Consider the following 25562-nt stretch of genomic DNA (forward strand, 5'->3'; position numbering starts at 1 on the left):
GTGCATACATCCTTCTCTCCTTGGAGTGTGCTTCCTTCTTCCTTCTGCCTCCTGACAACCCATCATCCTGCAGGTCTCTTGTCAAGTGCCATTCCCTCAAAGGTTTCCCATGACCTTGCCTGCCAGTTGGAATGAGCTCTTCCTGGTACAGGGTCTAAGAGAATCCTATAAATTTTCTCAATGATTATTTAATATCTGTCCCCTCCAAAAGCTCTGACTTGAGGAAGGCAAGGACTCTGTCTTTTGATATAATCTATCTCCAGAGCCAAGCTCAAGTAATATTCGAGTAAGTGAAGGAATCTCCATTGCTTTCTGGCTTCTACATGGGGACTTCTGGCCATTTCATTTCACCCTCTGTTTTATTCTATTAATGTGTCTTAGCCTCAGAGCATGTCCACAAACTCTCATCTTTGTTTCTCTATCCCTATGTCAATGCTAAAGGAAGGCTGACACCAGGTTGCAAAGTTGGCTGTTTTTTTTTTAACTTCATTTATTCATTCAGAATATTTACTGAGCAGTTATACATCAAGCACTATTATAAATGTTTGATGGTTCTGTCTTGGTGCAGGGTGCTATGTTGCCAGCCCACTGCTCCATGAGGCCTTGTGGTACCAATGATATGATCTAGATGTTTGTACCATTATCGTTGAGGTTGTGATCCTGATGATGCAATGCATGGATTTCACTCTCAACCTTAATACCTTCACATTTCAAAGCTGGTGGTATTAACTGGTCATTGTTTCATTTATTGCATTATTATTTTAGTATTATTTATTTTTATTTTATTATTATTTTTTTAAATTGTATTTAAATTCAATTAATTAACATATAACGTATTATTGGTTTCAGAGATAGAGGTCAGTGATTCATCAGTCTTATGTAACAGCCAGTGCTCATTACATCACATGTTCTTTTTTTTTTTTTAAAAGATTTTGTTTATTCATGAGAGACAGAGAGAGAGAGAGAGAGGCAGAGGGAGAAGCAGGCTCCATGCAGGGAGCCTGACATGGGACTCCATCCCAGGTCTCCAGGATCAGGCCCTGGGCTGAAGGCGGTGCTAAACCGCTGAGCCACCTGGGCTGCCCTCACATGTTCTTCCTAATGCCCATCACCCAGTTTACCCTGTCCCCCACCCCTCTCCCCTCCAACAACATTGCTCTTTTAAAAGAGGATGTTTGGCATTGATACTCCACGCTATCCTTCAATGTAGATCCACCTGTATAACTTTTAACAGAAATGCCTCCAAGTTTCTTTGTATGGCCAGTATTCATTTTTACTTTGGTGCTAATGTAGAATTGTTTTTCCTCTTTCCACTTTAAAAATATATTGGGCATTGTGATTAGAATTTGAGGGCAGGGAAATAAAAATCTGCTCTTGTCATTATCTTGCCCAGAAGCTTCCAAAGGTTTCTTCACCAAACTATGGTCTCTATACACTCTCTCTTGCCTGTTGTCTATCAGTTTATTTTTGTTATGAGTAGGGACTGAATTCCAGGAAATTATTATGTATATTAAAAACTCAAGAGTATCCATAGAGCATGAAATATCCTGTAATAGATTGTCCAGATAGCTTCAGAGGAAGATTTCATGAAGCTAGTAACATTTGCATTTCATAGTTGATTGAGTACCCTTGTGAAATGAACGAGCACTGTCGTGAATGCTTCACACTGTTGATTCACTCCAATATATTGGCATTTGAATGTTCATCTCCCCTATCAAATCAATTCAGCATTACTAACTTCACTTCGAGGGAATGGGATTTTTGTAGCCTTCTTCTCCATAACTTGGCAGAAGAGAAGGAAGCTCCATGAGATATAAAAGAGTGTTAGAATTCCTCCATTTTATTAGTGAATTCAAGTAGCATCAGATGAAACCCAACCACATATCTGTGAAAATATGAAACACTAGGTATGGATAGCATTCAGGTATAAAATGAGATTACTGTGTAAAAAACACTATCCTCAAAATAGATTTGTTCTTTTGAACTGAATCATTGGAGAATAATATTGGAAAGAAGAACTTCCAACACTGGTTAGGGCTGTTACCCATTAGAATGACTTCATAGATGTGGCTTATAAATATCCTCTTAAACATCCTTGAATTTTTCTCCTATACTCCAGAGATAGCTAAATAAAGCATGGTCTTTCCAGAACAGAGATCAACACAATATATCATTAATTTTATACAAATTTAATCATTAATTTTATACAACTGCTTCCTTGAAGTGGTTCCAATTATGATCGTTTCTTGTCCAGTATAATCCTAAACAAAAAGTTAGAATATATGTAACATTGAATTTCATTTTCCACCAAGAAAAGGGAATATATTTGGGATATTAACTTTATTAATATAATATTAAGGGATTTAATTTTATTATTTGATTTATTATTTGTGGACATATTGACAGATGACATTTTAAATTATTTTTTTGTATCCTCGTCTTTCACTTATATGGACAATCAAGAACTACAATTTTGAAACAATAAGTTGAAATGGTCTTAAAATGGATAATGCAAAGGACACAGATATTTGAACCCTTCATATTGAAGAAGAAAATATATACCCTTTTAAACTATAAAGTGCCTATATTCTACTGGATACTTAATTATCTTCTCTTAGAACTTAAAAAAAAAAATGTGATCAGGCAGTGGGTGTAACATTGATTTCATTTTATAGAGATAACATGCATGGATTTTTCTTTGTTGTAGTAGGTAAAGTATGGTATAAGTCTGAAATAAAATATTAATATACTCCTATCTTTCCTATTCCACATCCTGAGATAACTCAATGTTATCAGTATCGGGATGGTGTCTATTCTCCACATCCTTTTCTATGTTCATACCAATAAAATTATTAATACAAACTTTATACATATATATGTGAAAGTATACGTGAAATATGTAAAAATATCTAAGACGATATAAGAAATAAATGAAATCTATTATAAAATTATTATAATCTGAAGAATATGGCATGGGCTGAGGAATAGATCTTTCACATACACAGCTCTCTATACTCTGGATGACTAACACACGTGAACATTTAGGGTTGGTCTCCGGCTTGAGTTGCCAGTGATTCTCCATCGTCTGTAGTAACACTGTCTAGCAGAACTTTCTATGATGGTAGAAATATTCTATAACTTGTTCTGTCCAATAAGGTAGCCGCTAGCTACGTGCAGCCACTGGGCACTTGAAATGTGGCTCATGAAACTAAAGTACTGAATCTTTAATTGTGTTTAATTTCAGTTAATTGAAATGTAAATGGTCACAAGTGATTTGTGGCTCCAGGACTGGATTGGACAATTTTATAACTTCAAACCCAAACTCCTTGTTAAGCATTTAAGAACCTCCGTAATTTTATCTCAACCTAGGCTCAAAGCTTATAAGGCCTAAGAATAAAAACTGAAGAGGGTTGTGCTGGTAGTACGTGAAAGGCAAGCCCAAAAGCATGGCTGACATCACTCGTGGGTAAACTGTCCTCACCTCGCCTTTGAATACATCATCAACTCTATTCTTGTTGAAAGCCCAGCTTCTGCTTAAAAATCATTCAGCTAGTTCCCCTTCCTCTTTTTCAAGCTCATGTTTTTGATTACCACAGGCATGTTAGGAAGAAAGAGGAAGTAAAGTGTGAATATAGTCTTATGGTTAATTAAGCTTTTATGATGCTTGTATCAGGGGAATGGACAGGGTAGGACTAACATCATTTTGGCTAGCTGTATTAGATTTTACCACGTTCAGTTGTTTGAGAGATAATTTGATACATATTTACCTCCAATTGTTTGGCAGCAGGGCTCTACTAACTAATATCTCTGGAAAAGATTTTATCAAGCCTGTGGACATATTGACAGATGACATTTTAAATTATTTTTTTGTATCCTCGTCTTTCACTTATATGGACAATCAAGAACTACAATTTTGAAACAATAAGTTGAAATGGTCTTAAAATGGATAATGCAAAGGACACAGATATTTGCTCTGATTGTATATCTGATAGCTTTGAGATTCCACTTATCTGAATACTATTATTTTCAAAGTTTCTATGTCATAACTGCTTAGCTCTCCAGGGATTGTGTGTTTATGAGTGCAAATGGCCTCCTGGATTTTTATAAAACAAAAACTAGCTCTTCTTTGGCAGGCAAAATGTTTCCAGTGAAGTGATCTCCTTTTTTTCACATTAAATTACAAAGATTGGATTTTTCTAAATGTTTTGTCTATGCAACATCTTTAACACTTTAATTGATTTGAAATGATCTTGGCCTTGTAAGGTGTGCTCACTGAATGGCTAGGTTTTTCTTTTTGATTTGAACAAGTATAAGCATTTCATAGCACCTGGTTCTTTGAAAAGCAGAATCCAAGCCATACCTACAATGTTGGCACACCGCCAAGAAAGTCCTTTTGTGTGTGTGTGTGTGTGTTTGTGGTGAATCACTCATAGTCTGTAAGATCTATCAAAATAGCTTTGTTTGAAAGCCTTGTTTTCCCTATTTTTTTTTCTGATGACTCATACTTCAGTGCTTCATGTCTAGATTCTCTTTTCTTTCTTGTTTCTCATCATGTTCATTCAGAAGACGCTCTTTCACTAGTTCCAAAATTTGTATTTCTATATTCTGTCAGTTTTCATCTTGAAACATACACACAGCAATATGCTCTGAATCATAAAATTCTGCATTAAAACCCAACACTTAAGAAAACCCCACATATTCTCAATACAGGTTTACCTGCACTTCTGTTCCCATTTTTATTTATGACAAATTTATTAACATTTTAAATTCATTGCCACTTGAAACTTTATTTCATCTGTTAGGAAGATTTTGGCTGCAAGAAACAAAAAAAAAATCAATGCTAAGAGGCTTAAGCAATAAGGACATTTAACACTTCACAGAAGAATATGAAAAGTATGGTGGCTTCAGTGTCAGTTGAATGAGTGATTCAATGAAAGTCTCAACAAATCAGGTTCTTCCCGTCATTCTCCTCAGCCATTCTTTTCTTTTAAGTCAATTTCACTGAGGCATAATTTACATATCATAAAATTCATTAATCTTAAGTGTACAGTTAGAGGAGTTTTTACAGATGTATACTCATGTAATCATCATTACAATCAAGAAATTAAACATGTCTGTCATTCCAAAAAGTTCTACTAGCCCCTTTGGAATCAGTCCACCACTTCAAACCAATTCTTGGGAGTTTCAGAGGAATTTTATGATATGTATTCTTTTATGTTTTCTTTCCTTTATACAGCGCTGCGCTTTTGGGATCCATCCAGATTATTGCTTGTGTTAGTAGTTTGTCCCTTTTTATTGCTGAGTGATATTCCATTGTGTAGGAGATATATTATATACCACAATCTGTTTATCCATTTACTTCTGGATGGGAATTTGAGCTGTTTTCAATTTTTGGCTATTACCTAAGAAGCTGCTATAAACATCTACATACAAGTCTTTGTGTAGATATAGGTTTACATTTCTCTTAAATATCTAGGAACATGAATGCTGGGTTGTATGCTAATTATACATTTAATATATTAAGAAACTGACAAATTGCTTTCTGAAGTGGCTGTAGCACTTTGGATCCCCATGAGCGAAGAAAGAGAATGTCTGTTTTTTCATATATCTACCAAAACTTGGTATCTTAACAGGGCTTTTTGAAGATCAAATGTTTTTAATTTTGATGAAATTAATTTATCAAGTTCTTCCTTTAGGCTTTCAGCTTCTTTGGGAACATTCTAATTATATAAACTCAAAGATCACAAAGATTTATCAATTCTAAGACCATAAAGGGTTTCTCCTAGGCCTTCTTCCAAAAGTTTTATAGTTTTAGCTCTTGCATATAGATTTAGGTCCACGATCAATTTTGAGTCAAGTTCTAAATGAGGTGTGAGTTAAGGGTTGGGTTTCTCTTTTCTTCTTCCTTTTCTTTTTGGTTATGTGAGTAAATATCCTAAGCTCACTTGTTGGACATTTTGACATTTGTGGTGTATTTGATTTATAATTTGTACCCCTATGTTCACAAGATGACTGGAGAAATTTTAGACATCACATCAGGAATGGTATCCAGAAGAGAACATTTCTTTATATAAGTATCCAGAAAACTTTTCTTTGCCTCTACCTGTATTTCATATATACATACTGTCTAAACCAATCACTGGGAAAGGAATGGTATCATCATGATTCCTTTTATTCATTTAACAGGAAAATGGTGTGTTTTCTCTATTTGTATCATAGGGACTGGGAATATATTAGTGACTCAAAGAGTAAAAAATGTTGCCTTCCCATGGAACATACAATTTACTGAGGAAGACTATTTGTCTATTTTCTGAATAAAGAAGTTACCTGTATAATATGTTGTTGTACAACACTAAGTACTGAGAGGACAAAAGGAAAGGGGGCTATGAAGTATTGTTGGTAGATTAGAATTTGAGTTGGGTTGGTGAAACAAAAAGGTCTCCCTGAGTTGTCTTTCGAATAAAGACCTGAAGAAAGTGATAGAGTAAGGCCATAGAGATACTCTGACCTTTACAGAATTTGGTAATAGTGGATTTTGGTCATCATAACTTGGTGGAGAGAGACTGCTAGGGAGGCCAGGGATGCTGCTAAATATCCTATCTACGGGAGACAGCCCACCTCTGGACAACCCCCAACACCCAACAAGGAAGCATCTGGTCCAAATGTCAATATTGTCAGGGTTGAAAAACACTGTTTTAAGTCACAGTAAGGATTGGCTTTTATTGAATAACTTGGAATGACACTAAAGTGTTTTTAACAGAGGAAGGATGTAATTTAGGCTTCTAAAAATATCATTTAGCTGTTTGCTAAAGACTGTAGGCATTGAAGGGTAGAAAACAAGACAGCATTTAGAAAGGTACAACAGTTATCCAGGAAACACATGATGGTTTGAACCAGGATGGTGGCAGTAGGGGTGATGAGAAATGATGGATTCTGGATGTAATTTGAAGGTTGAGCTAACAGAATTTGCCACGTACCCCAGACTAAATGTGTGCCCCCACATTCCTATGTTGAAACCTAATCCCCAATCTAATGGTGTGAAGAGATAGGGTCCTGGAGGTGATTAGGTCATAACCTTCCTAGCCTTAAGAACCGTGAGAAATAAATTTCTGTTGTTTTAGAGCCACCAAGTCTATGGTGTTTTGGTTTAGTAGCCTGAACAGACAAAGACACAACGATATCCTCTATATAAGTATGAAGGCAAGAGCCATGTATGACCCCCTCAGGAGTAACCTATTGTGGTTGGTGCTGGAGCTGCATCTTCCCAAAGAAATTAACCTGGGAAAGTGGGTAGACACCTGAATCAATCTGGAATGTGAGAAAAAAAATACCCATATGGATGTTTGGCTAGGCAACCGATAGCTTCTATAATATATATATGTCTTATGGAAATAGGAATGGACATTATTGGATTACTGAAGGACTACCTTAAAAAATGCAATTATTCTACAGGCAGACTACTGAATTTCTTTATAAAGGCTCTTAAATCCATAGCACCAAGTGCTTAAGAAATGTTTTCTGATGTCATCTTTCATTTGGTGGTAGATGTAGGAAGTCCTAAAACCTTATTCCATCAGAGTCACTCAAGGTCTTTGATTTTCCTTTCAGTTTGCATCCCACGTTAATTACTGGCTTCCTACATAGGATGTTGACATATTGTTTAACGATCGTTTTGGGGGCATTTATTTTGTCTACAGTGAAATATTAGAGGCTCACTAGGAGTCTTTGTTATGTGTTAGGAAACCACTTAATTCATTTCTCTCACTTAAGTATCATCACAATTTTATAACTAATAGCCTGCTCAAGGTCCTCTTTGACCAAACTCGACTCAGGCTCTCCAGAACTCCTTTTCAACCGGGGATGGCTTTGGACTCCCATGTTCTCTCTACATTGTCCACTTTTGGTGAGGATCCTGCTAAGGCAGGCCCAAATCTCCCATCTAACCACAACCCTCTGTATCTGAGTTCTCCATCCTCCCCCAGCCCCCAGGCGAGTTCTGATCGCCCTGGCCCGTCTTGTCTTCAGCAAGAATCCGGTTAGCTCAGTGTAGCCAGACTGCTCCCCTCATCTCTGACATTTCCTCAATAATGTTCCATGCCCTGACCCCCCGACCCCCACCCCACCCCTACTTGGCCATAAAGGCCCACTTTGTGCTGTCTTCGGCACTGAATGCAGCTTGCTCCTATTGCAATAGTTTGGAATAAAGTTTTCTTTACCATTTTGACAAGTGTCATTACAATACTTTTTCTTTCACATCCCTTATAACCTAAATAAGAACTACGGTTATTTCCAGTCTGCAAAAAAAAAAAAAAAAAAGCCACCTGAATTTCTGTAAAGTGATTACGTTGAGCGAAGGTTATCCCAGCAGTTGCCTGAGAACTGGACCTCGGTGGGCCCCGGGGTCTCCCAGGCTTCTGGCCGCAGGGGCCGGGCCCGCCGCACTCGCCGGGGTGCGGGTCAGAAAGGGCTCGCGCGCGGGTTTGGAGCCCCAGGTCCCGGGAGAGCGCGGGACCCGAGTCCGCCTGCACCTGCACCGATGCACCGCGGGGACCCGACGGCCCAGCCTGCAGCCCCCGGCGGGCCGCCTCGAGCACCAACGCGGCGCCCTCTCCGCGCAGCCCCCGTCCCCCGGCGCCCGGGCGCGGAGCACGCGGCTGGGGGCGGGCGCGCGGACGTCAGCCGGGCCCTTCCGAGGGCCGGCGCGGGCGGGACCCGCCTCCCCGCGGGATTGGAGGCCCGCGGCCCCGCCCGGCCCCAGGAGCCCGCCCGCCCCGCTTCCCGGGCCCCGGGCGCCGCGCTCTCCGCCCGCCCCGCCGCCCCGCCGCCCCGCCGCCCCGCGAGGAGCCTGCCGTCGGAGCGAGCGCCCGACCTCCCGGGCCGCGCAGGCCCCGCTTCCGCGCCTGGTCGCCCGCCGGGTCCTAAGTCCCACCGGCCGCCGTCGGAGCGAGCGCCCGACCTCCCCGGCCGCGCAGGCCCCGCTTCCGCGCCTGGTCGCCCGCCGGGTCCTAAGTCCCGCCATCCGGCGCCCCCTTCGCCTCTCGGCCGCCCCGAGCTCGGGCCGGGTCCGCCTGCAGCCGGTGCGGAGGGAGCTTGGGGCGGGCGGGAGGGGAGGGAGGGGTTGCAGACGCCGGGGGCTCGCGGGGTGGGGGCTGGGCCGCCTTGGGCCCCGCGCCCCGGCCCCGCGCGTGCTCAGCCCTCGGGACCCCCGGGAAGGGACCCGAAGCGGAGGGGCCGCCGCCCGGGGCCGCGCCCAGGAGGTGCAGTTGAGCGGCCCCTTCCAGCTGCGAGTTCCGATGCCCCCGGGCTGTGCTGTGCCCCCGCTGAAAAGTTGTTCTTTGCAGACTTTAGGTTTTCAGTCCGCAAATAGGTATTGGATGTCAGTATGTATAAAGCATCGGGGGAGGGGGGGGGCCTCCCCCCCAAACACCCCCCCCTCCAAACGCCTTGAGGCCCTGCTGCCCTCTTGGAGGGCCTTGGTTTAAGTGAAGGAGGGAAGCCTCATTAAAGGAACAGAAACTTTGACAAAATTGGGAAGATCATACAGCGAAAACTTTACATGAACTTCCAGCTCGGTAGCATTCAGCCAGTGCTGCTAATTTTTTTTTTTTTTTGGAAATTCTTAGAGGATTGCAGTGAACCCTCGCATTTAAATTAGTTTCAGGAAGAGGAGCTGTGTGTGTGTGTGTGTGTGTGTGTGTGTGTCCCTATACAGTTTTCTCTTCCAGCCAAAAGTCTTTCATTGTGAAATTACACAAACCTGTGATTACTTATTATTGATTAATTCCCTAAGGCAAGGCAATTTTCACTTTGGTGAGGATGGGGGAGACACAGGGTATGAAGAAACAAGAGTAGAGGGCCGGCCTTGAAGCTGCCTGGTGGCCTCGTGCTCTGAGAAGTCATATGTCCTTGGCAATTCCAGGCTCATTTAACAGATATTTTCCTGAGTACCTCCTCTGTGTCGGTAGTGTGACCTGCTGTGCTTGGTGATGGTCTTTGTTGCCATTGCCCGTGCTTTCCTAATCCAAAGCTGTATTCTCTCCTAGTGGCCAAAGACCTCACCTTTGATGCTTAACATTTCTCAGTGAAAGGAGTATTTGCACGTATATGAAACTTATTTTCTCTTCGTCCTCCGGAATTGCAAACTCATTTCTTAAGGTATGTTTTGCACCGTTAGTAGGTATTCTAGACTCCCCTGAATGAATTTTGGAAAAGTTACGTGAAGTTCAAAAGGTTGGTTGGTTGGTTTTTAGATGCTAGTCTTTTTTAGGCTAGTATTTCGGTATTATAATGTATGTGCAATTCCAGTTTGAATATAACGTGTGGGCTTTCCCAAGTCCGATTGACTTCATAATCCTAATCCTAACCGGTAGGAACCTGGGAAAGTGCCCCATAGAAGATGTTTTGAGAAATGTATTTTAATTGTACTTTTTGTTATTGTTGTTTTTTTTAAAATTTCTAATTGCTTATCTCACTCTTTCTGCCAACAGAAGTGATGCCACCAAGAAGAAATGAGAAATACAGACTTCCTGTTCCACTTCCAGAAGGCAAGGTTCTGGATGATACGGAAGGAAAGCAATGGGTGCTGGGCAAAATGATTGGCTCTGGAGGATTTGGATTGGTATATTTAGGTAAAGTATAACTATAAGTTACTTGGTATTCTTGTATATGTGACTGGAATGTGATTACTTAGTATTTTGAAAATTGAAACTTTGAATTACAATAGAATTCATAAATGCACTTTATTAAGTAAATGAGGCTTGTTAGTGTTTACTAGAATGTCTGGTTTAAGACATCACTGACCCCCTTCGTTGCCGTCCATGTTTTTTTGAATGAATGAGTCCTAGAAGTCCTTTCAGAGCCTAGTTACAAAGCCCATGAAACAAGTGTTAATGTTCTTTTGTTGAGAGTGTGTTTTCCTGGAATCATTGCTTTTTAGCTCAGAAACCAGAACTGTATAAATCCAAACACTGTGAATCTTAATCATTAATATTTAAGGAATACAGGGTTGCGGCCATTTCTTAACTAAGCTTCACTAGAGAATTGAGTCTTAATAACTCAAGGCTTCTGTTGTGTGGAATGAATTAACTTTTGTCCTGTGCATCTAGATGGTACTAGTCATTTGCCATCCTTGATAAATGAGAAAATAGACTCTCAAAATTATTTCTTGTGTTCTGTGGTACAGATAAGGAGCTCTAATTGAGTGTATTTTTATACTAGATTTGAAAGTTTTTAAATTACATTGAATTTAAAAGGATCATTCAGGGCTACCTTAAATCTGTAGTTTAACGATCAGAACTATCCATTACATGACTTGATTTAATGAATAAAATAAGATAAATACTAGTGATTTAAAAAAATTACCCTCAAGGATAAATTCTCCTAAATGGATTGACTCATTACATTTGTTCTTATAGGAGTTTAAGAAGCTGCAAAAAGACCTCCATTGGGGGAATCTTGAATTCCTTATTAAACATTTGAGACAATAGGGAAAGAAAGAGTTTCCCTACTCTTCTAGGTTTGAGAGCTGGGTTTATGAAAGAAACTGACAACAGGAGAAAAGGTGTACATATTTACTAATCTTTAATGTTATGTGCACACAGATATCGCAGAGGAAAAAAGTGAATATCCCAAAAAGCAGTGTGATGTGAGAACTTATACACGTAGGGAGTATTGTCTTGGAGAAGGAGAGGGAATGGAGACCACTTAAAGGGCAGTAAATGATCTTTAGGAAAGATGAATGGGCCTTTAGGAGAATAGATGGGGGATATGATAGTTTGTGACAAAGTTTGGCAACTTCTAATCTCTTGTGATAAGAATTAGTTTTTTCCGGTTGATGAAACTTCCCTGAAGGGAATTTATAACAGTTGAGTTGAGTCTTTTTTGGAGAATCTGTCTTTATGCAAATAAAGGGAGTTTGGAGAAAGCCTCTCCCTGCATTTGTTCCTTTTCAGGTGCTAGCAGCCCAAGATAATCCTTAATGCTGAAGAGACATATTTTAGAAATTAGGCATATTTCGCCACCCTTCACCAACATGTTTCATAGATCACAATGGATAAAGCTCCTTTTCTGAGAAAGTTGTCATTTTGAGCGAATGAATGAAATTCAGTTAAAAAATAATTCATTATTAATCATCTCAGTGTCTAATCAAATTGGAAAGATAAGACCAACACACACAAAAATGTATGGATTAGAGAACAGTTTTCTCATCGAAAGAGTTTGAACTTGGGTGTCTGGGTGGCTCAGTTAAGCATCTGCCTTTGGCTCAGGACATGATCTCAGTGTCCTGGGATTGAGCCCCACATTGGGCTCCCAGGGAGCTGCCTTCTCCCTCTCCCTCTTCTCTGTTGCTCCCCCTGCGTGCGCTCTCTCTCTCTCTCTCTCTCTCTTTCTGTCAAATAAATAAAGTATTTTAAAAGATTCAAAAAAAGTTTGAACTTGCTTGAAAAGTGCTATAATGAGAATGACAAGCAGCATTGTTCAATAGAAATGTAATGCAAGCCACTTATGTAATTTAAAATTTTCTAAGAGCCACATTAAAAAAAGTAAAAAGGTGAAATTTATTTCAGTGATATATATTATTTAATCCATTATACCTAAAATGTTATTATTCCAACATGTTATCAATATTTTTTAAAAAAGGAATTGTTTTTAGTTACAGTCTTTAGAATCCAGAATGTATCTAGTCCCATTTTAAGAGCTAAATCTCTGTGTATAGCTAGTGGCTACCATATTGGACGGTATAGGTAAATACTCTAAGAGTATACTTAGAGTCCACAGAGAGTAGAATCCCCATAAAATAAGTGTTGACTGAGACTTTGAATTAGTGAATTCTCTTGTATAGCAAAGAGCTAAGATCTCTAGTAGACAGTCTTGACTCAAAGCCAGGGATAAGGAGTTGAATAAATTTTTGTTGTTTCTGAGCAATAGCTTTGGATCCCATAGCTTATTAGTTATACTTTTAGATTTCTAATATTTGAATTATTTGAATAATTTCAAAGAAATACGGAAAAGCATTGATTGTAATGATCTTATCCATTTTCTTTTTTAAAAATGTAAATATATGAAATGTTAATGTGTATTTAAATTTAAGTGCATTTCAAAAATTAAGTGTAGGTCTATACACACACACACACACACACACACATATATTCACTACTTGTGTGGTTCTTGTTTTGAAAAAGAAATTTGCTCAGGCATGTGATTTATTTGTCCCTGTTTTTAAAAGGTCTGTGCTTCTTTTGCTCTAAGTATGTGTCAGTTATTTTTTACTTATTTTTTCTCATTATCAAAATAATATTTATTTTACAGTTTTTTAAAAGATTTATTAATTTATTTTAGAGAAGATAGCATGAGCAGGAGGGGTAGAGGGAGAGGGAGAGAGAATCTCAGGCAGACTCCACACTGAGTGTGGAGCCTGACATGGGCTGGATCTCACAACCCTAAGATGACAACCTGAGTGGGAACCAAGAGCCTTATACTTAACCAACTGCGCCACCCAGATGCCCCTATTTTACAATTTTTAAGGTTCCATATATTATGCTGTATCCTCTACTATCTGAATGTTAGAACCTGGATCCTGGGAGTATTAGCAAGTGCCCACCACTGGGGAAACATTTTGAAGAAATATTTAGCTATTTTGAGGAAGAGGCTCCATACTTCAGAATGCATAATAAAGTTGTGTATATCAAATGCCGTCATTGTTCCATCCAGACTGGCACTTGTGTATCATAGGATCAGCTCTTTAATGAGATGCCATCAGAAATCACCTCATTCAACTTAGTTTTTATAGATGTATTTTCAAAGCCATCTAAGCAAATTCATATGAAATTATATAGTTTTGCAATTTACTATGTTTCTTATATATAAGTGAAGAAATTGAGGTTTTCCCTAACAACACCTGTGTGTCCAGCTACCTTCTTTCCAGGTGTTCTTCTTTCCAAATAGAGTTTCAGCAGACATTCCCTCGGAGTTTGTTGCCTGAGGCTGACAAGAAACTAGCCCATGTGTCTGTGTCTAACTCATTGTGCGTGTCCAGTTGTCCTTTAGCTTTGAGATCAGTAGCCAAGGCCTTTCAGTAATCATCAGTTGAGAGTGAAGGGGAAGAGACAGAGAATTTTGGTATTTACTCTTGACTTGGAGAAATAATGTGCCTCTAGCATTAATAGAAATAGTTATAAGAGGGAAAAAGAAAAGTCTGAATACAAGAACATAGACAGGGTTCTTCTTTGTATATGAAAAGAAGGAGGGCAGAGGAAGAAAGGAAGCTGGTTCAAGGGGTGGGAACATTTGCTCTCATTTTAGTATCAAATAATTGTAAAAGTTTCTAAAATTCCAGGGAAGGAGAGAGAACTCAGAATCTGAATTCTGTTTTACTGCTAGGTACAACACAAGCAAGCAAACGAAGGGAGAATTGAATAAATAAGGGTATGGGTTTTGGTGTTAGGCAAATCTGGATTGAATCCTGACTCAGGACATTTAGAAACTGAATGACTTGCACCTAGTCACAAGGCTTTGTTCCTGTTCTGTATGACTGAGATAGTAATAATTGTGGGAATTAAATGAAGTAATGTTTTTAAAGAACTTGGAGCTTAATAGGCACTTAAATGTAATTAATTAATTTATTTAGAAACTCCTATGCTCCTTGATCAGCTGAATCCCAGGTTCAGTGTCTGGAGCCACAGGAGATTAAGATGTTGCAAAGACATCCATTGGAGGGATTTTCCATTTATCCTGCCCTACGTAGATTGTGATAAATTTAGCTGCCGATGTCATAAAACTAAGAATATAGAGAATACCATTGAAAGACTATGACATTTTACTTACTGATCTAAATATTTTTACCAGTAAAATTTATGATAGTAGCCATGATGACATAGTAACAATTTCTTATTTGAGTTGTATCTCATGTACTTCAGATATGGAAGATACTGGGTTTCAGAAATTTGTCAAAAAAAATCCAGAAAAAAGTTATACATAATAAAGTTAAACTGAATTCCTTTGAAGGCTTATATGAGTAAAAACAGAAATGATTTATCTGTAGAAGTTTTAGTTTTTTGATGTCAGTCATAGCCAGATGACCATTTAGCTTCTTTGGAGTATCAAGCACAGAGTAGATGCTAACAGTCATTTGCCTGAGAGATTGAGAGTGAGGTTAGGATATTCAGCCTACACAAGCCAGTTGTCTTTATTCCCTTCCATAATTACAGATGTAACCCCTAATTCTGGCTTGTAATTTTGTAGAGGTACAATCTTAGTCACAAGAAAAACTGAGACAATTATCATGACATCTTCTGTGTATGCTTTATTGCCATAAATCAATGGCATTCTTTTTTTTATAAAAAAAAACCACATTTTTAAAACTAAAATTAAACTCTTAAGATCAAATCTCTTATCCATGGATAAATGTGTAGACTTCATCTAGGTGATGGTCTAACATGTTTTGGGTTGTGTTTTCAGATTAGCATATTTTGCTTTGAGACATCGAAGAAATCTTTTTTGGAGGGAAATGAGAAACAGGTAGCTTAAGTAGGATCTTTAGATATTACCAAAGTTTAACTCACTTATTGACAAAGAAACAGACTTCGATTTTTGAAGAAATAGAAAAGACTATTTATGCATATATAGTTTTTACTTACTTTACTTTTTTGCCCACAATAATGGATTCCTTGTTAAGTTATGTAGAATAATGTTCAGAAGAACCCAAGGATAATGCAACTAGAGTGGAATTATTGGAACACTTATTGCTTTATTTTACATACATCGCTATTTTTATTTTGACAATGTCTTATAGAATAGGCTTTGGAATAAGCAATTAATTTTATCTGATGCTATGCAACATTATGGTGCCATGAAGATTGTAACTAGAAAATTTTGCAAACCATACCATGAGGGTGAAAAGAAGAAGAAAATAAACATGAAATAGGGGAAACTTGTACTGGAAACTCTAGTGTGTATGATAAAGTAGATCCCAGGTGAAGGTGAGGAAAGAGAGAACTCCCAGGAAGGAATCACTTGGGATTTTGTAAATTTAATGTGCTTGTTAGACTTATTCACAAGAAATAAAAGTCTGTAGGAGATGTGTTTTCATTTTGTATTTTGCTGTCCAGAGGCTATTAATTTTGAGTTTTTAGAGAAAGAGGCATATGCATGTGCCTATCAGTTAGGAGATCTAAATATTTACAGAAGGGTTCTTTGTTTAAAAAGAGATAGTTCTTCTAAGGCTTAGCTTTTCCTTGTCTTTTTCATTTTGTTAAGTGTCTGATCTTCTTTTTAACATATATTATGGTTCTTCATTTTCAACGTTTTTACTGTCAAAGTCTCTTGCCTTCAGGGAGGACTTACAAACTGCCGTATTCCTCCTTGATTTATATATTATGTTTCTTCTACTGCACCTATTACTATCTTGTAACTGTTTATAGTGGTCAAGGTTTTAAAATTTGAAACCTATTGCTATAGGGAAATTTCTTCTTCATGAAATGAACTCACCTCTGTTGCCATACAATAAAAGATTTCTCAGCTTTTGAGAGCTTCTGGCTTCCTTATGAAATATGGATAGACTTTGCTTCTGAAATGTTTTGGGTTTTTTTTTTCTTTCGATATGGGAGAAGAAGAATAAATAGTAGATATGGTCTTTCTAAAAAGTGCTTACGTACTTGGTTTTGCGATTAGTGCTTCTTCAGAATGTTTGTCCCTTATAACTCCAATAGATGGACTGAGTATACTATACGATACTCTACATGAAAGAGTATTTTAGGAGAAAAGGCAGAAAACTCAGCAATTATTTCAAGACAACTGTCAGAGATTTCCACTGTTCCTTTTAAAAGGATGGACTTCAATTTGTTAGACTTTTCTTTAGTGTCTCCAGTCAAGTAATACTTGAGGAAAATGCTTCTGTAGAAAGACATCCATTGAAGGCCAGAAACATCTACAGATGCAATGTGATCCCAAGCAATGAAGCATGTGGCCCTTCATTGGCATTATATGATAACAGGAGGATCTTCTGGCAGAAGAGCTGACTTTTGCTGCGTTCTGCATGCTGCCCCTCCAAACCCATCTTTGATTGGCACCTATGCCCTATTGAAACTGGCATCACACCTTCTGAATGGGCACAGTGCCAGGCTAGCAGATGGGTATGGGCAAAAGCATGCCAGAAACCCAGTATGTGCATCAAGTTTAAGTATTAGGGGCCCAAACTCTCATCCAGGGATATAAAAACTGCAGTCTGTTGAGAGCTTTTTGTGCTTAAGGTTAAAGGACATGCCATTTCTACTCCAGCTCAGAGGTTGATTAATTTTGAAAGTCAAACAGGAGCTCCCGTGGCTGTGTCAGGCAAAATTCTATCTTTGGTGAATGAGAATTACTACTTCATGTAGGGAAGAGAAAGTATTGTAATGAAGTTTCCAATGAGAGTTTCTCTCCTGCAAGTGCCTCCAGCACTTAAGCAGCATGCATTCAGTGGAGATGAATATTTCTATTCTCCAGCAGAGCCAGGTGCAATCAAAGCCAGATCTTCAACCTGCTGCAGTAAAGAACCCTAAATTTAGAAAGGGCAGGCAAAGTTTGGAAGAACTCCTTGGTGGCAGCTCTCACCATGAGCTGATGAAGCTTCACGAAAGTGTATAAAAGAGATGAAGGAAAGAGTCCAAACAAAAAACCCTTCAGAACACTTCAGCCTGAAAACTGAAAGACCTTTAGCAAACCAAAGGAAAAAGTTTAGCCCTTTATCTTCCATGCAGAAATTCTTCTGAATTTTATATCAATAAAAACTTAGTTTACCAAAATGTTAGAATCAACTTAATGCATAAGTAACAAAGTTTTCTATTCTAACATTTATTTCATTGCATGTCTATCATGTATATAAACTTCACTTCTTGAATAATGGATTTTGCATAAAATTGAGTTCTAAATATCATATTCCTTATGATCGTCTCACACCAACTACAGAACTGGGCAAAAAAATGGGGGGGCATCATTCCTTGTGATCACTTTAATCATATCCCCTACATGCTCTTAAATTTACAGAAATGCCTATAAGGCCAGCTGTGGCCAAGAGAAGCTTTTCCTAATCGCCTTATAGCCATTGCTTTTTCTTTTCCACTGTGTAAACTTTATCTATGGAACAGATTCCATGAGACCGTTGTGAATACTTCAACGTATTCAAAACATATAACTGCCACAAATTAAACTACTAAAACTAAAGCTGGTGCATTGTAACTGCCAAGTAAAGCTGGCACGTCCCTCTGTCAGACTGCGGGAGAGTATGCCATACAGTCCTCAGAAAACACAATTCATCCAGAAGCACTCTTGTCACTTGCTCTGATATTAAAACAGAGAAAGTGACATTAATTAAAGAAGTGACATGAGCCAACAAAGGCAATGAAATTCTAAGCTTTGGCTCATGTGCAGACCTTATTCCAACTTCCTCTGCTTAGGTATTGTGGCCATTTCTGGAGTAGTGTGGCTACTCTCATCTCCCCATTCTGAAACATCATTTGCAAGCAACTAAAATTTTATATCCAAGGCTGGACTAGCCAATTGGTGCACTGGTAGTTATTGCAGGGTTTCCCAGAATAGTAGTGTGATGGCATGTGATGCATTTACCGTACTTGGTAACTGCATGAGAAGAACAACCAGAGGCAGAGGAGAGCTGGTCTAATGAAAAGGCAAGCAGCAGCTATGCAGAGCAGAGTACCTAGATTTGTACTCCTCTGGGAGTGGGGGGAGTCTGGTGCTAGGATGGGTTATGAAAACAAATGGTGGCTGGTGGCCCTTAGGAAAATTCTAGCACGCTGAAGAAGCGAGCCACAACTTTCTTTGTTTCCATGGTGTGTTCTTTCACTGCGCTTCTCTCGTGGTTTCATAGGATTACTATTTGTGTACTCTTGTATTCACCACACCCCCCTGCCCAACACTAGATTATAACCTCCTTGCAGGCCATCTTTTAGAGTGCTAAAGCAAGGCCATGCATTCGATAGTTTTCCAAAAATGATTGGTTAAATTAACTCTAGAAGTAAGTAGTGTGTCATGGAAAAAATTTTTCCCCCACAGCTAGGTTATCTGAGATGACATTCTGTGCTGTATATACTATGACATGGAGTATGTGTGTGAGGCCCTGTACTTTCAGATTTAGAGACATTATTTTGTAAATTTTGGGGGGAGAGGAGTATATGTTCATTTTCTTTTCAAGTATATTTTTAAAATATGAGAAGCCATGTACTGCATCCATAGGTTATAGGATTTACTGGGAAAAGTCTGCTTTGCTGATGCATAGTGTCAGGTGCTAAAAAATAGGCTTTATATTGAAGACCTAACTGTTTTGTATCTAGAACAAAACAATTCTGAGTAGCACTTACCTGAACTCATTCAGAAGCACCTAATAGCAGACTTAACAGCAAGTATAAACTTTTGTGGAGGAGATGGATGTATGTTGTTTGTTGTTAAATGAATTGATTTGTAGGCATGTGACATGCATAAAAAATCTGCTTTTCAAAGAATGTAAACACAACTTTAACAGAAAATAAATTATTGGAATTTCTTTTAATTCAAGTGAATGAAAGGTTTGATTAAGAGTTTTGTACATAGTCAGAAGCTTTTGTTATAGTTTCTGGGTGTAGGTATTTTATATTTGAGATCAGGAATTTTCTGCCTGTGTAATTAGTCATGAGGTTTAATGTACATTTTTCATATCAGGCAGACAATGGCTTCAAAGAGACAGCAATGCTGCAAAGGAGCAAGAAAAGAAGGCCAAAGTTGACACACACAGAGGCAAAACAGTGTAAGAAAAATCAACACGTTTTGCAAAATCAATCATTGAAAATGTGTCAGTGTTCAGGAGACTGTCTTTAATTTGCAATCCAAGTGAAAAAGAGTATTTAAATATGAGAGGCAGTATTATTGAGCCCAGCATGCCTGCTACCACTTGTTTGACTAGCTCAGAATAGAACACTGAGAGGCAAGGGCTCAAAGTTAAATGAACATTTATACATTTTAAAATCAAATGAAAGATTCAGAGTATATTCATGAATTAAATTTTTTTTTTCAGAACCCTAAATTTAATCAGCTGGAATTACTTTTAAAGTGTCATTCTATTTAACTTTTGGGAATGATGAATTTGCCTTCTAATAGGGATGCTGTATTTTATCATGAAGATGAAACAAACTGTCTTTTGTTAATTATTCCCCAGAGACACTGGCCATTTTTCTCATCTACGCTCAATGTGGAGTAAAAGCAGCTTTCCCCAAATTTATTTCAAGCAAGAGCAATTGGGAGCTACAACATGTATGAAAGAGGCTCATGGAGAGCATAGCTTCCATTGTAGGTGTTCCGAGTGCCACCTAATGAAATTCTTAGAGGGAATGTTACCAAAGCCTCACTCAGGAGGCTGTGAACATAGAACATAGAAAAGTAGAAAAGAATGAAAGCGCAAATCTACAGTAAAGAGTAGCAAATGAGTCATAATGTGTCTGTGGCATCTGAGAACTACTACGGATAGTTCTTGAAATCTTTTTTAGGAAATCATTATCAACATCAACTACTACTGAAATCTTTCACTTAGTGCGTGCCAAGCTCTGTGTTAAATGCTCTACATGCATTATTTCATTTCATTCTCCCAATAAACTAATAAGGAAAATACAGAGGCTTAAGGAGGTTAAGTAATTAACTTGCATGCCACAGTTTTCATAATTGTCTCCATCTACATTTGAACTCAGGTCTCTTTGCTCTACTGATTGATGTCCTTTGTCACAGAACACTTTGAATTTATTGCTAGCCAGAGAAAATAGTTGCAAGTGACATGCTTTTGACATGCTCATTTCTAAAATAACCGTGAAATATCTAATTGATAGTATTGGCAGCTAATTTAAGAAATCTGTTAGTGATGATGCTGATAATGGTGTCATTTTCATTCAGATTGACAACTCGAGGTGTAGAGCATCAGTGATATGTTTTTAATATTAAGTTCACAAAATCTGTGGAAGAACATCTGATATTTATAGTAAATCTAATGCTAAGAACTGGAAAAATACATTAAAAATGTACTATACTTAGGTCAAACAATATTTTTATGAAAAAAAAAGTGAGACTAGTCAACCAGTAGTGCATACAAATTAATAAGAAAGATTTGGATAGATTTTTTTACTTTTTGAAAAATGAGTGATTTTATGCATTTGTTTTGAGTCTGATAAGCAGCAGGAAGATCAAAAGAAGTCTCTAAATCCCTATGATACCATCTTAATAAGCACCATGTAAAAATAGATCTTTTAGCAAATACTAGATTATTTGTGACCATCATTTCTTTTTCATTGGGTAGTAAAGATACACTGTTGAGAAAACTAGGTCTTTTAAGAGTATCACAAAAGAAAACAATATTTAGATAAGTGGAGTCTTGATAAAGAATAGGTTTTTGTATAGGATTTGTTCAGATACCAAAATACTTAATTTGGGATAAAAGTATAATCTTTGGAAAATTATTCAATTCCTTCAAGATGTTATTATATAAGAGTGATTTATTACAAATCTATAAATTAATTTATAAAAAAATCATAACATTTTCATGCAGAGCCATACTATTAAGTGTTTTTAGTGGAAAAGAGATATTTAATAGGTATTGCAATGCTAGTTTTTATGCTAGAATCCTTTTTTCTTTGGAGTATATACATAGGAAGGGGAAGAATGAACAAAATATAATACTACATTAAAATATTTGTTTTTGAGCACTTATGGTAGTATGGGGTTATTAATTTCAGTTTCTTGAAAATGTGAGGAAAAGCTGTTCATGATACTTGATCTTGTTTCTATTAAAAGATCACATGTTCCAATTCTAGCATAGATATCCAGTGTCAAATGTGAGTATTCCAGTTGAGAATGGTATTAGTTATGTAAACCTTCCATCCTACAAAGTGTTAGGAGGAGTAAGACCCATTTAAAAAATCCCCACATGATACATTTCAAGAAAAGTGAGAAGAGGGATCCCTGGGTGGTGCAGCGGTTTAGCGCCTGCCTTTGGCCCAGGGCGTGATCCTGGAGACCCAGGATCGAATCCCACGTCGGACTCCCTGCATGGAGCCTGCTTCTCCCTCTGCCTGTGTCTCTGCCTCTCTCTCTCTCTCTCTGTGTGACTATCATAAATAAAATTAAAAAAAAAAAGTGAGAAGAAAGCAAAAGAAAGTTGTATGTCTAATGGGCAAATGTTGTCATGTGATGAAAAGGGGAAGCAAAAAATTGTGTAGACTCTCTAATATCAGAATTTCTACTCCAGCAGAAAGCTGTTGAATAAGTATAACTGTTCAGAAATTTAGTGGAACACATATTGAATGCATTATGGAATATTTGTAAAAAGAGAGGTTTTTATTGGGAGAAGGGACATTTAAGTCCTTTCTGATCCTGAAATTCTGTGAGATCCTAAAAGGTTGTGAGAAATCCTGAAACATTGGTAGAGGCTTTCCAGAAAGAATTGACTCAAGTGAGTAAAAATTAGCTGTACTGTTAATGAACAAGCAAAGCGAATCTGCATCAGAGAAAAATGACCTGAAGAAAAAATAATAGCAATGGTATGTCTCTATGTAATACATCTTTGGATGATAAGATTATCATATGAAAAGGTAAAGAACTGCAAAATAGGGGATCCCTGGGTGGCTCAGCAGTTTGGCACCTGCCTTTGGCCCAGGGCAGGATCCTGGAGTCCCGGGATGGAGTCTCGCATCGGGCTCCCGGCATGGAGCCTGCTTCTCCCTCCTCCTGTGTCTATGCCTCTCTCTCTCTCTCTCTGTGTGTCTATCGTGAATAAATAAATAAATAAATAAATAAGTAAATAAATCAATCTAAAAAAAAAAAGAATTGCAAAATAGAGACCATCATTAAAGAGAAAAAGATTTCCCTTATTTGAAACCCTAATTTCAGCATGAATATTAGAAAGTGTTTCAAAAAGTGAGGGGGGACTAAAGTTCTTACCTAGTAGATTTTAAGCAGAATACAAAATTTCCAATAGCATTTTAGGAAGGGAGGGCAAGAACTATGTTAGCTCGTAATTCATAGGCTGAGAATACAGAGACCTAATGATAGCTAAGAGAAATGTGGCTATCATTCCAGTGTACCATCTGGCCAAGTTAAGTGTCTCTTAAGAAAGGAGGGAACATTTGAAGTCTTAGGAAATCTGAAATCATTTAATAGCAGATAACCACAAAGATAAAGTACACTTGAAAATATATAATTGAAAGAGATTTACAAAAGGTAAATGAATTAAACTATTAGAACATATGATGTAAAGTACAACGGTTTTAGTAAAACCTGTTATGAACATAGAGTTTTATAATGCAATCCATATTTCCAAAGTGGATGAATAAACTGTGGTTAGGAATCATGGAGTTAAAAGTTAAACCAAAAAAAGGTGAAATTACCTATCAGTCCTTCAAACAAGCTCAAATGTATTTAGTGACTAATAATGAAAATACCTAAACTAGTGTGTATCAATGTTAGGTGTTTGAGAAACAGGTAAATGGATTGAAAAATAGTCTACCATAAAATGAAGTAAAATAGGAGATATGTGCCACCACCAGTAAGGAATTGGCAAAGGAGCACAGAGGAATAATAATAATATAAATTTACAGAGTGCTGGATTAAGTACAGTTGCCAATTACTATGTTAGATAAAAACACTCTGAAATCCTTTATGGAATATCATCGCCAGAAATCCCTTATTAGTTGTCAAAAGAGAAATACTTTAAAAAAAAAAGATTTTATTTATTTTTTTGAGAGAGAGACAGGGAGCGAGCGAGCAAGCACGGGGAAGGGTAGAGGGGGAGGGAAAGGGAGAGGGAGAGAATCTCCAGCAGAATCCATGGTGGGCGCAGAGCCTGACTTGTGGCTCTCGATTTCCCAAACCTGAGACCCTGACCAGAGAGGAAACCGGGAGTCAGCTTAATAGACTGGAGCCACCCAGGCACCATGCCTGGAAAAAGAAGTACTTTAAACAATAAAATATACCTTAAAAGATCAAGGTTTTTCATGCACCTGTAAATAGAGAGTAACATAAGCGGAGGTTTTTTTTTTTTTTTTTTGGTTATTATATTTGATGGTAAAATCATTAAAAAATGCTAAACAAGGATGTTATAGAATGGCAGAAATTTAACAAAGGCAAGTGAAAATGTCATGATAGAATTTAATATGACCAGAATGCTACTTTTTTATGCTTAAAAAAAGAGAAGAGAAAGTCTAGCAGATGGTAAGAAATCATTGCAAATGTAGTCATGACCAAATTCACAAACCAATTCAGAAGGTGACAAATCAGTTACAGTAGGTCCTCATAGTTGTTTCTGCTGGACCCTGGTACACCAGTGAAATGAGTAGAGGCTCTGGTCCCTCCACTTGTGTTTCAACCTGAGCATTTCTGCTTTGTGTATCAGGCTTTTGAGGATCATTCTACCACTAAAAGAGTTTGAAGATAAATAATTGTGCTATAATATTTAATAAGCTGGAAAGTTGAATATGTAACTAATAAATAATTTATATTTAGAAGTGATTTAATAGCTTTAAGAAGAAAATAAGATTCTTTTACCAACTATACAGGAACTCACTTTAAAAATTAAGTGTGTGGTGATCTAGTACATATTTTAAAAAATGGAATTCTTGTATGTCATGGTCTTGGGATTCATGTTGGAAATAAATGTGAGGATCAACCTGCTTGTTCTGTTTCGATCTTCTCACTGGCATTCTGTCTCCAGTTCCTACGTATTCAAACTGTGTTTATTTGAAGTCCACCTTCCATTTGCAGCCTACTGTTGTTATCCTTTTTGTATTTTCTTCGAGTTACACATTGTATATTTGTTTTCAAAATCATTTTTCCTCTCTTTTTGGACATTAGGAATTTTTTACTTCATATACAATTATATATTGCATCTTTCTAATATTATTTTAAAATCAACATAGAGAAAATTTGAAAAAAATGTTTGTATGTATATATCTCTATGGATTTTACCAACCACAACAGTTAGGGTACAGAACAGGTTCATCATCCCTAAAATCTTCCTCATACTATACTGTGTAGTTACACCCTTTAGCTCTAACCAGTGGCAACCAATGATCTTTTCTCTGTCACTTCAATTTTGTCTTTTTAAAAATGTACAGAATTCCTGCCAGTGGGATCATACAGTATGTAAGCTTTTGAGATTGGGTTTTTTTTTACTTGGTGTAGTTCATCCAAGTTGTGCGTATATGCAGTTCATTTCTTTTTATTGCTAAATTGTATTGTACAGGTGTCCCATGGTTTGTTCCGCCATTGAAAGACATTTGGAAAATGTGATTCCTTCAACTTTGTTCTTTTTCAAAATCATTTTCTCTCTTTTAGTTCCTGTCTTTCTATATACATTTTTAAATGAATTTACCTGTGTTTATTAAACAAAACATAAAACTTTGCTGAGGTTTTGGTTGACACTGAGTTAAATCCATAGACAAATTTGGAGAAAATTGACATTTTTACTATGTGGAGTCTTTCAATACAGTATGTTTCTCCATTTCTTTAGATCTTTGATTTCTTTCATCAGCATTTTATAATTTTTATCATAATTGGTC

At 37.7% G+C, this 25562-nt stretch overlaps 1 protein-coding gene across 2 annotated transcripts in view; it reads left to right on the plus strand.

Annotated features, from left to right (window-relative positions):
- VRK2 (VRK serine/threonine kinase 2) overlaps positions 1 to 25562 on the plus strand; it is a 215441-nt gene that overhangs the window by 95382 nt on the left and 94497 nt on the right. The window contains exons 1-3 of one of the 2 annotated variants that reach the window (XM_038551316.1): positions 8923 to 9077; positions 10044 to 10155; positions 10488 to 10628. In XM_038551316.1, coding sequence (XP_038407244.1) covers positions 10493 to 10628 — 136 coding nt within the window. In that variant the 5' untranslated portion in view covers positions 8923 to 9077; positions 10044 to 10155; positions 10488 to 10492. Of the gene's footprint in view, positions 1 to 8922; positions 9078 to 10043; positions 10156 to 10487; positions 10629 to 25562 lie in introns of those variants that run through there. The other variant, XM_038551317.1, reaches the window with a different exon arrangement.

Source organism: Canis lupus, chromosome 10 (genome assembly GCF_011100685.1).
Source record: "Canis lupus familiaris isolate Mischka breed German Shepherd chromosome 10, alternate assembly UU_Cfam_GSD_1.0, whole genome shotgun sequence".
Classification (NCBI taxonomy): Eukaryota; Metazoa; Chordata; class Mammalia; order Carnivora; family Canidae; genus Canis; species Canis lupus.